Raw genomic sequence first — 14,749 nt, forward strand, 5'->3', positions numbered from 1 at the left:
CGGTCAGTAGGTACCCACCTTTAGGAGTCTCCTATTATATTCTCAGGATGAGAGACGGCAATTAGTTGCTGTACCTACCTGACCTTTATTTACCCTTATGAGTACTTTCATGAGCTTTTATTTTCGTCTCTAGGCACATTAATTTTGTGCAAATAAAACTGTTTTCGTTAATTTTGGTCCGAACATATTTTACCCCTGAAGTATAAATGTAAGTTATAATATGGTTACTGAACCACTGGTGCTCTAACAAGAGCAACCATTTATCGTAACAAATGTACAGCAAGTCGTGCCTTAGTCCTCAAAAAAGAAGTCGTAATTGTAACGTTATTTTCGGTGGTATCCTTGTTGAAGTTCGCGAATAAGTCATGTGAAGGTCACATCTCATGATGCAGGAAGTTATTCGTTACCATTGAGAGGATGAGACCACACTGTCATTCAATTGACGGCGACGTCTTTAGGACCATTATGTTGGCTGTTACCATTCAGATGCTTCTATACATCAGTTCAATTGGACCCCACAAAAGGCCTGGTTTACCGTAATTGAGAATGCGGTTGAGGATTTAAATTGAAGCATAAAGATCTGGTATGGACATAAACATCCTTTTTTAGATTCCTATCAGCCACTAATGGAATTCGTGTTAGAGTCGTGACTTTTATTTAATGATCCTTTTTTAAAAAGTTTCATGACTTTGCTCTTCTCAGTAGCAAACTAATCTTATCTCATGTTTTACAAAATATTGACAGATCTTATTAGAGAATCTTCTTTTTTCGATCAAAATGAAACGCCTATTAGGTCAGATTTCATGGAGGTCACAAGATCTATTGACTTCCAAGATTTACAATATATTTTTTTTTCAAATACGTGAACAATATAATTATTATACTATTGGTGCAAAGTACCCAAACCCGACAAATACCTTTATTTAACACAAATTCTAGAACAACCCCACAACAAACCTAACATCCCGTAACACAGTTGGCTCGGCTAGACGGCGATACGACTCATCACCTGTCACGTTGGTCTAACAAAAATCACAGTGAGGTGTGGGTTGCGTAATTAGTCCATCTTGCGATGGAGAGGTACATCCATCGCAAGATGGACTACCCCAATTGGAATATAGTGAGCTTATGTTATGATGCCGTAACTAAACGCCAAAATGTTGTTACAGTAAAATGAAGCACTTCCTCCACCGCTGTGACCGAGCAATGATCTACATATTCATCGCGTCTTCCTACTTCCCATGGCTAACCGTGGGGACGCTGTCCTGTTGGATGCTCCGCGAGCTGAGATGGGCCATCTGGCTACTAGCAGTGCTCGGCATCACCTACCAGCAGATCTTCCACGAGCGGTACAAGATGCTCGAGCTCTTGCTCTATCTAGTCATGGGATTGGGGCCCGCCGCCATCATTGTTACTTCAAATGTATGTACGCTTTTGTTTTTGTTTTTTTTTGTGCTGGTAACACAGATGACGTAACTGTTTAAGTAAACGTGTGATGAAAAAGCTGAGTAGAACTGGAAACGGAATATTATGTCAAATTATGAAATACTGATTCTTTTCTACAAAATTATCTTAGAATTAACAAAATATCATGCGTTTGTTAAATTAAAACTGTAAATAATATATTATATCAATAGTATCTGGTTTTATCAGCTTTGATTGTTTATATTATTGTATACGCAATTTGTTATACTAGGTTGCCTTATCTGTGGTTTTCCATTTACTTAGCGTACACATGCACTTAGAAGCCTCGTGCATTTGCTAAAGTTCTTTTTATGAAATAAAATTTATTTTTTTTAACTTTCAAATGTGGAACTGGAAGGTTATTTTTCGTTCTTTTTTGTACATGAAGCTTCATTGTTCTGTATTCAAATGCATGATTTACGCAATGTCTTTATTGTTTGTGTTGTGGTTTTGTTTTCGGCGTTTGTACAATGTTACTACGTGTATATTCCTGCGGTTCGAGCATAAAAGTCGCACGAGGACATAACTTTCGTAACTATTTCGTTTTGTTCGTGACCCACACGTTCCGTGAAGTTACGACCAATCGCAGACTCAATACGTTGATAAAATTACTCCAACTTGCGACAAATTGATAGACTTAAAACTTGCTAATAAAGTTGTGTTGTTGTGACTTTGAGTTACCGCAGACGTCCTAAGCTTTATTGACCTTTTGGGTTTTTATGTTTTTTATCCGATCAGATATTTGCCGGGCGGCCTGCTCGGTTTTCTATTAGTGATCGATTTTTTCTGATGTATTCGGTATTATCTAAACTGACCTTGTCTCATTTGGGCTAAGAAGCCCGCCTGATACATTAAGTTACTCTTCAATTTTGGACGTGGTTATTCAACTCTTGACTATTATTTACACATAGTATTTATATCTATAAAGCCCCTGCGATGCGCAACGGTTGACATTTCTCTTCATCAAAAGCAGTGCAATCTAATCTCACCGGGGACTGCATAAATAAATATTACGTACATAAGCATACTTCAGCGACAGTCCAGGTCAACGTTGAGAAATGCCCTTCCGTGTCTGTGACACTGATAAGATAAGTACGTAAACGGCCTCCGTGGTCCAGTGGTTTAAGCGTTGGGGTCACGATCCGGAGGTCCCGGGTTCAAATCCCGGTAGGGACACATCACGAAAATCACTTTGTGATCCCTAGTTTGGTTATAGGACATTACAGGCTGATGATGATGAGATGGCAGCTCAATAGTAACCTTGACACTAGGGTTGATGGGGTTGGTAATCCACCTCACAACCCACACGATAGAAGAAGTAGGATAAGTACGTAAATACGATTTATTATTTGTATGCAAGTACACCTATTTGTACGTTATGCATAATGTATGCCGCAGGTTCATATTCATGGCATACTATTTCTAGATTTGATTTCGGATTAATGTTTGGATCTTAAAGGATGTCACGTAAAATATTAAGGATACCTTCAAGTATATATTATGTTTTTTTTCCTTTGATGGGTTTGCTCTTGGCCCCAGACTTGCCCGAAGGCATTGACGAGGGCCGAGGCCTAAGATGGAGCTCGCTCGCCCAGAAGGTGCCTGTTCACTCTGGCCTTGGAAGCACCCGGGTTATGGATTATAGTACAAAACGTCTTCTAAAAACTTAATTATATTTAATTAGGTGTGTCCTTCTCATGGAAATTACTTCCGATAATAATTAGGTACCTATAGAGCGTTATCAGTACGTACTTCGGAACTAATTCTTCGTTTCTGATCAGTTGAGGACAAGAAGTTATTAATCTCTTCAAACATCAATGCATACATACATAAACTCATGCCTATTTCCTCGAGATAAGCACAGAGTAAAAAAAAAACAATTCACTATAAATAATTGCACATAAATGTCGTTACAAGCATATCTAGTAGGTAAAGTCAGGTATATGTGAACCTCTTACCACCTGTATTACCTATTGGAAGGGATTTTCTATCTTTAACCACTATTCCACTCAGGTTTTAAAAAAAAACTACTCAGGCGTTTGAATCCTTCTGCTCAAACGAGATGACAAACACGAACTTCGCGTGAGTTGTTCTCGCTTACTCAACGGCCTCTGTGGTCCAGTGGTTTGAACGTTCAGCTCACGATCCGGAGGTCCCGGGTTCAAATCCCGGTGGGGACATATCACGAAAATCACTTTATGATCCCTAGTTTGGTTAGGACATTACAGGCTGATCACCAGATTGACCGGAAGTAAGATGATCCTGGTTCGGAAGGCACGTTAAGCCGTTGGTCCCGGTTACTACTTACTGTACTTACTGACGCAAGTTAGTAGTCGTTACATGAGCCATGTCAGGGGCCTATGGCGGTTCAATAATAACTCTGACACCGGGGTTGATGGGGTTGGTAATCCACCTCACAACCCACACGATAGAAGAAGACTCCCGTTGTGTTTTTGCATTGACGTCCTAAAGTGATCGTAATAAGAGTGCATAGTAGGCCTCCGTCACCATCAGGCCTCATACATTATTTCCAGATGATTTACACAGTGTCTAGGGCTCCCCATTACTATACATAAGCCTCCATACCTTTAACCTCATAAGGCTAAAATTTCCAGACACAATAGTTTAACAATATAGTTTGGATTTTGAAAGGACATTCGGTCTTACGACCATATATATATACATGTAAATATAGTTATTTACACTGCAGTATTTCTGCCGTTTCATTATGACCACCATGCGTCAACCTTCACTTGAATAGCTAAAAAAATAACCTAGGTACGTACATAATATATTTTCTTATACCGAGGAGTAATAAATTTCGCCCGTGTGTTACGGTTGCTGGTTTTATCAACCCGTCAGATAAATCCACCATTACGTAAACAACTTTATTTACCTATGTTTCGGTTTACTTTGGAACCGCCTTTAGTGCCGATTTCGTGGCGAAAATAAACAAGACTTAGGTGTAGTTCACGAATATACATTGACGTAGAGAAGAGAACACAAGTTTATGGCTAATGATGAACAAGGACTTTGAACGAGAGAGGCGATTGTTATTCATATGTGGCGTTCAATGCTTGCAATGTTGCAAACATTCTTTTGAAGACTGCCTACCCCTATACTCTGCTGTACAAACCTACATTATATTCGAAGAGTACAGTATTGTATTTTTATCAAAGTCCGTATATAATTTAGTCTTGAAACATATTGTACAATACAATATTCATTACAAACACAACAAAGCATATCTTCAATACAATACAAGAAACAAGCAAGATCGGCATTGATATAACTATTTTTTTTAAAGTCTTTTCAGGCAACCGAGGGTGTAGGCACGAAATGTGGATAAAAGAGCGAGCATTTTACCTGAAGATACTAACATAACGTTGAATAAAGCCGACAGATGCTTCGAATAATTACATTTTCATCCCTAAGGCTTAGCTGAACCCGTGGACTTTAGTCAACATATAAAAGCTTGACGACCACTGGCATGTCACGTACACGACAACAAAAGTAGTTTAATTTTATGTACCTAAACGACATAAAAAGGTCAGAAGTTACCAACTTACCTTGTGGTTTGTACGCGTATTAAAGTTTGAACCACTATTATAATACAGTTTCGCATTGAAATCCATATGATTATAGTTGTAATAAGTGATAATTATATGTTTCTAATGGCTAGACAGACACGCATGGTTTTCTAAAGGTTTTGTAAAGATACATTTTTTTGCTGTACCGCTGGTGCCGACAATGAACTAAATACTTTCCCGCTTAAGAAATAACGTTAATAACGTGTGAGTTGTGTCACAACGACAACAATAATCTATACGATACGATTGTTTAAATGAGAATGGACACGAAGAATTGAATTGTTCTGTAATTTTGATTAAATATTTATTTTCATTATGATGAGTGAGTACATACATATAAACTTTTGCATGACTCTTGCAAAACTTTGCCTTTAGGCAGACAACTCCGACAATGATGTTTTGGCGCGCGTACACGATTTGACACTTTTGACAGCTATGAATGGAGAATGGCGCGAAACAATCTTAGTCTATAGTCTATGGGAGAATGTATGTAGGTGCCGGACACCGGCGCGCATCTGTCAATATCATCCGCCAGCCAAAAGATCAGTCTATATAAGCACGATGGTCTATCTATTTATTTTAACTAGTTTATACCCTTACAGACAGGCAAAGGCAAACCCGTGCAGCCAAATACCCGCAGATATTAGAAAATAAATACCTATAGAAAGTTCTATTGGAATTGGAATATAAGACGCGGGAAAATATAATTCAAGACAGAAAAATCGGAAAATAGCGTTTCGACGAGGTAAGTTGGAATGTACATAGAATTTACGCTTATGTTGTTTACCTTGACTCGGTTCCGGAGCTAATGTACTAAAACGTCGCGACATGAGCGGAAACGTTGGCCATTTACCACGCGGTTTTAGCGATTGACATTGATGGAAGATAAAAAGAGAGCATCAGACTGTCGCATGCGCTAAAATACAATAAATAACAACATTACGGTGATAGTTTGACGTGTCGTACGAAAATCTTCACAGTAACATAATTATTATACATGAATGCTTGACAATGTAACTACAATACAAAACTCAAAACAAACAATTATAATCAGTTAGATAGTACATCAGGCGGCCTTATCGCTAAGGTAGCAATCCCTATTTCTAACTATTTAATAAGAATAAAATAAATTTATTGCCAGTAACAGTTTACATTTAAGAACTAGGTAATTATGAATATTACGAATACTTATTATATTTAGTTATCTTGTTATTCTATTTTCCATATAGTGACTAATCGCAAATAATAAATAAATAGTTCTTGTTGACCATACGTGCATAAACTCACGCCAGTAATCCAAGTCAGGATGGACAGAGGCTCAAGTAATCAAAGACAATTTGCAGCTACTTTTGATGCGAAATCTAAGATTGATGTGAAGAACTTTATGGTGACAAACGAATAAATCCTTATCAATCATCCGATTATTGTCCAGAAGCAAGATGATCCGTGCTTCGGAAGGCACGTTAAGACGTTGGTCCCGGTTACTACTTACTGATGTAAGTACGTAGTCGTTACTTGAGTCACATCAGGGGCCTTTGGCTGTTCAATAATAACCCTTACACCAGGGTTGATGAGGTTGGTCTCCACCTCACTACCCACACGATAGAAGAAGCGGAAAGATTAGGACATGTCGTTGCCTTATAGTGAAAAACGCGTAAGAACTTTTTGAATAATCTGACGTAATTTTCTTCACCAAAACCTCGGTCTCTGTCAAACAATTTCAATCCAGGTAAAAGTAGAAACCAAAATTTATCAGTCAATGCTTCTAGAGATCCTATTAATAATTTGTGTTCATTATTAATAGACCATATTATAACGCAATTGTAGATACGTTAATAACTAGAAACTAAAAAAGACAATCACTCACTTGAATCATAATATTTCGCTTTTTTATTTCATAATGATTGAAAAACCTTTCAATGCAAGCCATATTATAATCTAATCAGTTTCGTAAATGGGCTATAAATAAGTGAGGACGCCTTACTGCCCATTGAGCGGAAAACTCGAACCGAAATAGCATATTCTGGCTCGCCGAAGATCTAAGTTATTTTTAATAAAACATTTTGGGCAATATGAAACGACTTTTTAGCCTAATCTTAGTGTATCGATTTGTCATAGCGTAAGCTGTTAGCTTACCATGATAAGGACTTAGTACAATACAATACATTTTTTACCTACAGTATACACCCGATGAATGGCATAATGTAATACAGCGGTTTAAGCGCAGTTTATAGTATGTAATTGGTGCTGATTCCAGTAAACATCATTGATTTTATTTTAAGTTACACCTGTCACTTTCTTATCCGCCGAAAAAGAAAAGGACGGGTAATCGACACGCATAAAATTTATGAAACACTCGGCAATTTTAAGCAGAAATTTAAACAACCCTCTCAAAATGTTTACGTTGGTCAATAACCCGACAGTATTAAGTTCAAACATCACGTCAAACGGGTAGTATTATCAGCTGTCAATCATCCGTCTCTTTCCTTTTCGAAAGATAAGAAAAGGACAGGTGTAACTTAAAATGAATTTAGGAGGTGTCTGCAAGATTCAGGGCCATTGTACTGTAAAAGACAACGTTTTAAAGTTTATTATGTTATGTGATGTATATTTGTATAATTATTATGTATATTTGTAAGTAATGCATATATGTGTAAAACAAAGGCGTATTTTACACTACGGGCTTCCTTCCATTCATCGCCGGGTAGTAACTGATAAACAACGTTATTCAATCATAATACGTGTTCAATTTCACACTCATTTTATTTTAAACACTATGCATGTGTTAAATGCACTGTTTATCGAAGCAGTGGTAAATCAGGCGGCAGTACAAAGTGTTAACTATAAATATTGACCTGTATATAATTTAACAAAAGCCATAACAATACTTTCAGAACCTAAGTTGGAAATTGTTAAAATAATCACTAGCTTGCTTTTATCTTTTTGTAATCTATTTGGTATTCCAAGAGATTTCCACGAAGACTCGATTTGTAGACATAATGGTTAACTATACTTCTCTATCCTGTTGGGTTGTAAGGATCGAATAACAGATTTCCACTCCTCGCGATCTTTTGCAACGATGCCGATAGTTTTTAATTCCCGGTCAATCGAGCTTCATAATAGTTAACAATAGAGATTTTATTAAAAAAAAAATTTTCGGCAATACGACAAATTGTTCTGAACCTTTTTGGTACGAGAGCGGACAGTCACAAACCCTATGTCATTGACTACCAAGATTGTATCAGTTTATAGTTGTCACGGATTGAATAGGCCTTCTAAAAAAATAGAGTTGCCTCAGGCTATTCCTGGAGCGTTTTGTTATTATGTCATATTTTTCTGGTAAAAATTTCGTCATCGTTTCTTTACATAAATAATACGATAAGCTTCTTTATATACTAAAGCACTATGGTCCTGTGACTGAAATTAATGTTTTATTTTTATTATGAACCTCGTCGCAAAAGAAACGGAAATAGCCTATGTTTATTTGCTTGGTTAGGTATTATCGTTAGACGGGTATATTATAGATTAATAGAGCCGTCAGTTGATATAGACAAGACAGGCTTGTCTCAGTTGACCTTTTCACATCAGCTGATAACAGACTATATCGGAACTAGTAAATGTCGGCGGATGTAGGCAAGTTTGCTATATGTCGTGCGATATTCCCGCTGAAACGCCTGTGGGTGTTAATACCTACAGGCGTTATTTGCAAAGGTTATTCTTTATAACGAAATAAAGGCTCAAATATAGAATACCTAACAAAGTTAGTCTATAGGTACATTTAATATCTAGTTTTTTTTTTGACGTGACTTATTGTAGATTTGCCGCAGATGGCAATAACTACGTGGCCGTACAAATTGGGAGCGCTAAGGGCTCTCCCGGTACAACATTTAAGACAACAGACCTGAGGGTGCCCATTTGGGCGCGAATCTCGGCTCCGTATGTCGTCTGAGAGGAAGAATATTTGAAAGAATTAATCGACCCTAGTAGGTCGATAGCGATAAGCGCTGGATGAGGGAAATCGTCGACCACGCCGGCGGGGTCGGTATCGGGGTTCTGAGTGTCTAGTTCCATATCATAGTCTTATATTAAATACTACGTAAACGCCTTTTTGAAAAAATCACATTCTGGGAAGTTAAAAACGCCACATCGATGCAATTCTTCTAAAAAAACAATATTAAAATTTGACATCTGCGCATATAAAAGTAAGTGCGCAATGCAAACAATGTCAAATAGCATTATTGCTGTTTTAAATGAATTCCTTCGATGTGGCCTTTTTTGCATGTGATTTTCTTGAAATAAACGATTCGATTCCAATCAATTAATTTCATTCTAGTTAAAATTGAAACTACAAACCTGGATTGTCCTAGTGTGAAACTAGTGTGTCTATTGTAGTGTTAAAAGTATATCTATGAATTTGACAAGTCAGTTTATGTCAATCCTATATTTTTTTATCACCGTCACTGTAAATTGCCATAATCGTTTGTAACTTGGCTAATATCTCTGGATTTATGGTTATAAACATATAAGTCTTCCGATTTAAAAAGCTCAGCACAAGCCACTATTAATAACTTTCGGCTTAAAGACTTAGCCGTAGTCATTCCACGCTCGTTTGATAAGCGGATTTATAATAGGAGCATTAAGCAGGTATTCTCAGAACGACACGGTAGTTAAGGCCAAGTTATTATTTATATCGATTTTGTATAGGAAAACGATTTTGATAACAACTATCGGTTATATTTCTTTAAGGGAATTATATTTATTGTCGATTATCTAAAACAGCCTCCGTGGTATAGTGGTTAGAGCGTTAGGCTCACGATCTGGAGGTCAGGGTTCGATTCCCGATGGGGACATTGTCGCAATCACTTTGTGAGACTGTCCTTAGTTTGGCAAGGTTTTTCAACCAAACCTTTTCAGGTTTGAATCACCTGATTGTCCGAAAATGTAAGATGATTCCGTGCTTCGGAGGGCACGTTGGTCCCGGCTATTAGCCGTAAAAACACCTCCACCAACCCGCATTGGAGCAGCGTGGTGGAGTATGCTCCATACCCCCTCCGGTTGATTGAGGGGAGGCCTGTGCCCAGCAGTGGGACTTATATAGGCTGTTTATGTATCTAAAATTTTAATAATCGATTTAGATATTGAAGAAAATCGATACTTGCCGGAACACGTATTTTATTTGTTAGATCATTCTGGACTTGGACCTGGATTTGAACCAACGCAGTTGGCTCGACCATTATAGACGGCAATACGCCTCACCAGCCAATACGTTGGTAACAGAAAGCTTGGCGAGGTTTGGCACTTAGTTCCCTTTTGCGATGGATGTACCTCTGACTACCCCAATTCGGATATCGTCGTAAGCCTATGTTATATTATCATAACCATTTTCTTGATTGATATGCTGTGATTTAATTAGGTGCATAAATAATCATGCCGCAGTCTCCACCAACCCTCAGTGGAGCAGCGTGGTGGAGTATGCTCCATACCCCCTCCGGTTGATTGAGGGGAGGCCTGTGCCCAGCAGTGGGACGTATGTAGGTAATTTATGTTAAATAATCATGCTACAAATTGTAATTAAATTGATTGCAACCAATCAGCTAATGTGAGAGCCCATCCTGCTATCAGTCTATAAACACAACAATACGAGTAGGCACTAGGTATCGACGTGACCGAACGAACATGACCCCATCAATCCCCATTAGTTCGACCCACACCGACTAATGCGTGTAAACATTCGTATAAATACTTTATTCTGCACGGTATTCGGTAATATTACGTTCGTCTGACAGAAAGCTCAGGTGATTCGTGGGTACGCTCACGAATATGTATACACTTTGGTACCATGTCACATTAACTTTTTTGACAAATTGAACTATAAGTCTCACTAAATGTCAAATATGTTAGTGCGACAGAGTCCTAAAGTGGGTACATTATATTGCTCATGACTGTACTCAGTTCATCGATGCTATGGATGTCTTCTTCTCTCGTGTGGGTTGTGAACCCACCCTGGTGTCATGGTCACTATTGACCCGAAGGCCTCTAACATGGCTCATTATAACGATTATTACTTAGATAGATACTTTTACTTAAGTAGTTGGGTCGTGTACTAGGTTCAAGATAAATTATGAAATTCAGATTACTTACTAAAGACAGATTTAAAACTAACGAAAACATTTTATTTTTTCTATTTAACTTATTTATGACTTTTAATCAAGAAAAACGTAATAATAAGTCGACATTTTATCACATTTTTCTATGACGTCACAGTGTGCTTTTCATACAAGTTCCATAATAGTAATTTCGTGTTTTGACGTTTAATAAAAAGTAACTGATTTGACTAGCCGTGGGCTTGTGTTATTCGGTAATATTCGGAATATCGATTGAACAGCCATTATTTACGTACGCACATAAGTAATATAGTTAGATTTTTGGGGGTTCTATGATTAGATAAATTTCTAATAAACGTTGACCTTGGTAAAAAAATACAATTGTCGTGAAAAATGTCTGTATCCATTACCAAGACGATTGTAAACTGTTTATGGATGAATTAATAATGTGATATTTGTAATTGAATGAAGGGTGAAGGTCAAGTAGTATTTGAGGTGTAAGAGTATATTAAGACAGCCCTCACGGCACAACAACTGCGCCGCGCGCGGTTATCGTGCAGACCCTGCAGGTTGGTGACGAAAAGATCTTAACTTAGTGTAAGACAGGAAATAATAACTAAACAAATACTTTATTGCACATACAGGTAATACAAGAATACAAAACAAAAGAGAAATAGATAGAGCTTCAATAGAAGGATAGAGATATACCTAATATTTTATTATACTAGGCCAAAGATAGGTTGTTATACATCTAGTTCCCAGATTTTCGTTTTTGTAATTAATGCTTAGTTACAATTGAAGCCCCTTTTTATCAGTTTCCCCATCTATACCGTAAACAAATAAAAAGAAAACTTCCATGTACTCGAACAGCTGTAGAGTCTCCACAACAGCCAAACTTGGTCATTATAATAAATTACGGAGTTTACACAAACAGTCCATGTGTTCCGTGTTCCGTTCTGTCCTCGAAACTTTCTAAATCCCGGATAAACTCGGACCCATTGAAAGGTCGGAAACAATTCGTTCCGTTAGTTGCATCTATTGCTGTAATAAAATATGTATTAAGTACATTGTCGCGTCTCGTTCTACGAAGTGCTATAAATGGATTTTGAATGCGATTATTGATTTTATTCATTGATGTCCGTGGCTTTTTCATGTAGAAACGACAAAATATCTGCGCCTAGTAGAGAGATTTCATCAGATATCTCCTAATTTTATTTTAAGTGATACCTGTCATATTCTTATCCGCCGAAAAGAAACGGGACGGATGATTAAATAATAAATGAATGAATTATCTATGCGAATTGAATAGGAATCTTCCTGGTATGCAACCCATTTAATGTTACGTGTCAACTTAATTCTATCGGGCTATTGGCCAATGTAAAATTTGGAAAGAGCTGTTTAAGATTTCTGCCTAAAATTGTCGAGTGTCCATAATTTTTGTGGCTATCGATTACCCGTTCCTTTCCTTTATGGCGGATATAACTATGACAGGTATAACTTATAATAAAGTTAGGTGGTGTCTACATGGATTAGCACCCTTATTTTTACAAGTAGTCACAATGTTTTTCTTTTGACCCGGCGCGGCGAGAGCCGTACGCGCTCACATTTTTCTTGCCAAGTAATTAATGCTGCCAGGCAAAGCCGCAATATTTAGTTACTAAGTAAAACTTAGTAAATACTTTTAATTAATTTTATTATTTTACACCACCAATTTTGACAAACGTTTTACACGTATAACCTTCAGTTTTAGCATACGAATTGCGTAGGTACATCATATTTATATTCTTACGTAAATAATTAATACCTAATGTAGTTTTTGCATTGATGGGCTATTTATATTTATACTTAGCTATAAAAACAAATGAGGCGTAAGAAATTCTTTAGTTACTTACCTACTTGTACAAGTTTCTAGAACGTAATTATAAAAGTTCATGCATGAAACTTGAATGTCACGGACGAAATGAATCGCTCACGTCTCACATTCAATCCTTACTGTTTGTTTACGTGATGTGTGCTTATTACAGTCGATGTATCATTCCATTGAGACTTTGGGCCCTGCTTGGCAATATTAAGGTTTAATTTGAGATTTGTTAGGGATGATTGCAGATGCTTTTGATGTTTGGCCCCCTTAAGATCCTAGATGATAGTCTGAAGCCGAAGTAATTACCTACTAGTCTTAATACTAGCGCCAGTTCTATGTCGTCGGATTTATAGTGCAAACCACGATTTTTTAACAAAACCTCGCAATAGACACGGCAGGTTCAATCTAGGTAATAAATTGTGGTTTAATTTTTTACCTGGATTGAAATTGTTTGACAGAGACCGAGGTTTTGTTGAAGAAAATTACGTCAGAATATGATTTTTCAAAAATCGTGGTTTTCACTATAAGGCGACAATATGTCCTAATCTTTTCTTTGATTACTGTTTATATCGTAAATGACACTTAAGTACATAAGGTCACGTCTATTTCCCCTAAATCTTCGGTGAGTGTGCGCAGGGCCTTCACGAGTTAATTCCACCCACTCCATTGCATCTACGGACGACTAGACGTCAGCAGACATTTCATACTTATGTTGTGGATATAAGTACCAACAATCCGCACTAAACGTTTTGCCTCTTCCTTTTTGATGCGAATAGCAAAGGACTGGAACCGTCGCCTGTTTTTCCAACTCCTTATAATCTGGGAGTCTACAGTGAATAGGCATTTGCTAAGTAAGCGTGATCCACCCTAGACCACATCGTCACTTACCATCAGGTGAGATTGTGGTCAAACGCGAGCCTATTTTATTTATTAAAAAATAAATTACTTTGTAAATTGTTTACAACAACAACAAGCGATAGACGACAGATTTACAAGCGGAACTAGGTTACGAGCGCGTCTCCAAGCAACACTGAACAAAAGCACGGGTCATATTAAACATGTAAATGTAAATAACTTTACAACTTTGCAAATACTCGTATACCTACTTCCTATATTCGACACGAACGAATATACCTACAACATTTTCCCATTTAACAACTTGTCTGTAGGAACGGTGCTAATTCCTGCAGACGCCATCTAATTTTATTTTAAGTTATACCTGTCATTTTCTTATCCGTTGAAAAAGAAAGGGATAGGTAATCGACAGGTATAAAATGTATGGAATACACGTCAATTTTAAGCAGAAATCTAAAACAACCGTCTAAAAAATTGTGTAATGTAAAATTATTGTGTCTGGTATGTCGACAGATGAGAGGTTAAATAACTTTATAAAAGGGTATTTTCATTTTTAAACTTTGATAAAAAGAAACTTAACATACTGCTTAGCTTAACGTCACTGGTATTTCGTAATAGTTGTTTACGGGTCACATGACATTTTGTTAAACGCAATGGGGAATAAATTAAATGAAAGGCGAACGCCTGATAACCCTAAAAAAAGGTGACATCGATTAGAGTTGTGGTGACATGTGGCAGCAACAAACGGCTGATGTGCCACTTACTTGCATGCAAATGTACGTTCGTATGTTTTCAGGGGATACAATACGCATAATTCTAACAAGGTACAAATAGTATTGAAATATTCGTATCAATCCATTGTATTCGGACCTTGG

General features: G+C 37.3%; 1 protein-coding gene across 1 annotated transcript in view; it reads left to right on the forward strand.

Moving 5' to 3' along the window:
• LOC126374010 (monocyte to macrophage differentiation factor) overlaps nt 1–14,749 on the forward strand; it is a 43,683-nt gene that overhangs the window by 16,184 nt on the left and 12,750 nt on the right. The window contains exon 3 of the mRNA XM_050020456.1: nt 1,170–1,422. Within this exon, the coding sequence (XP_049876413.1) occupies nt 1,170–1,422 (253 nt within the window). The remainder of the gene's footprint in view (nt 1–1,169; nt 1,423–14,749) is intronic.

The sequence above is a fragment of the Pectinophora gossypiella genome, chromosome 16, assembly GCF_024362695.1.
Source record: "Pectinophora gossypiella chromosome 16, ilPecGoss1.1, whole genome shotgun sequence".
Taxonomy (NCBI): domain Eukaryota; kingdom Metazoa; phylum Arthropoda; class Insecta; order Lepidoptera; family Gelechiidae; genus Pectinophora; species Pectinophora gossypiella.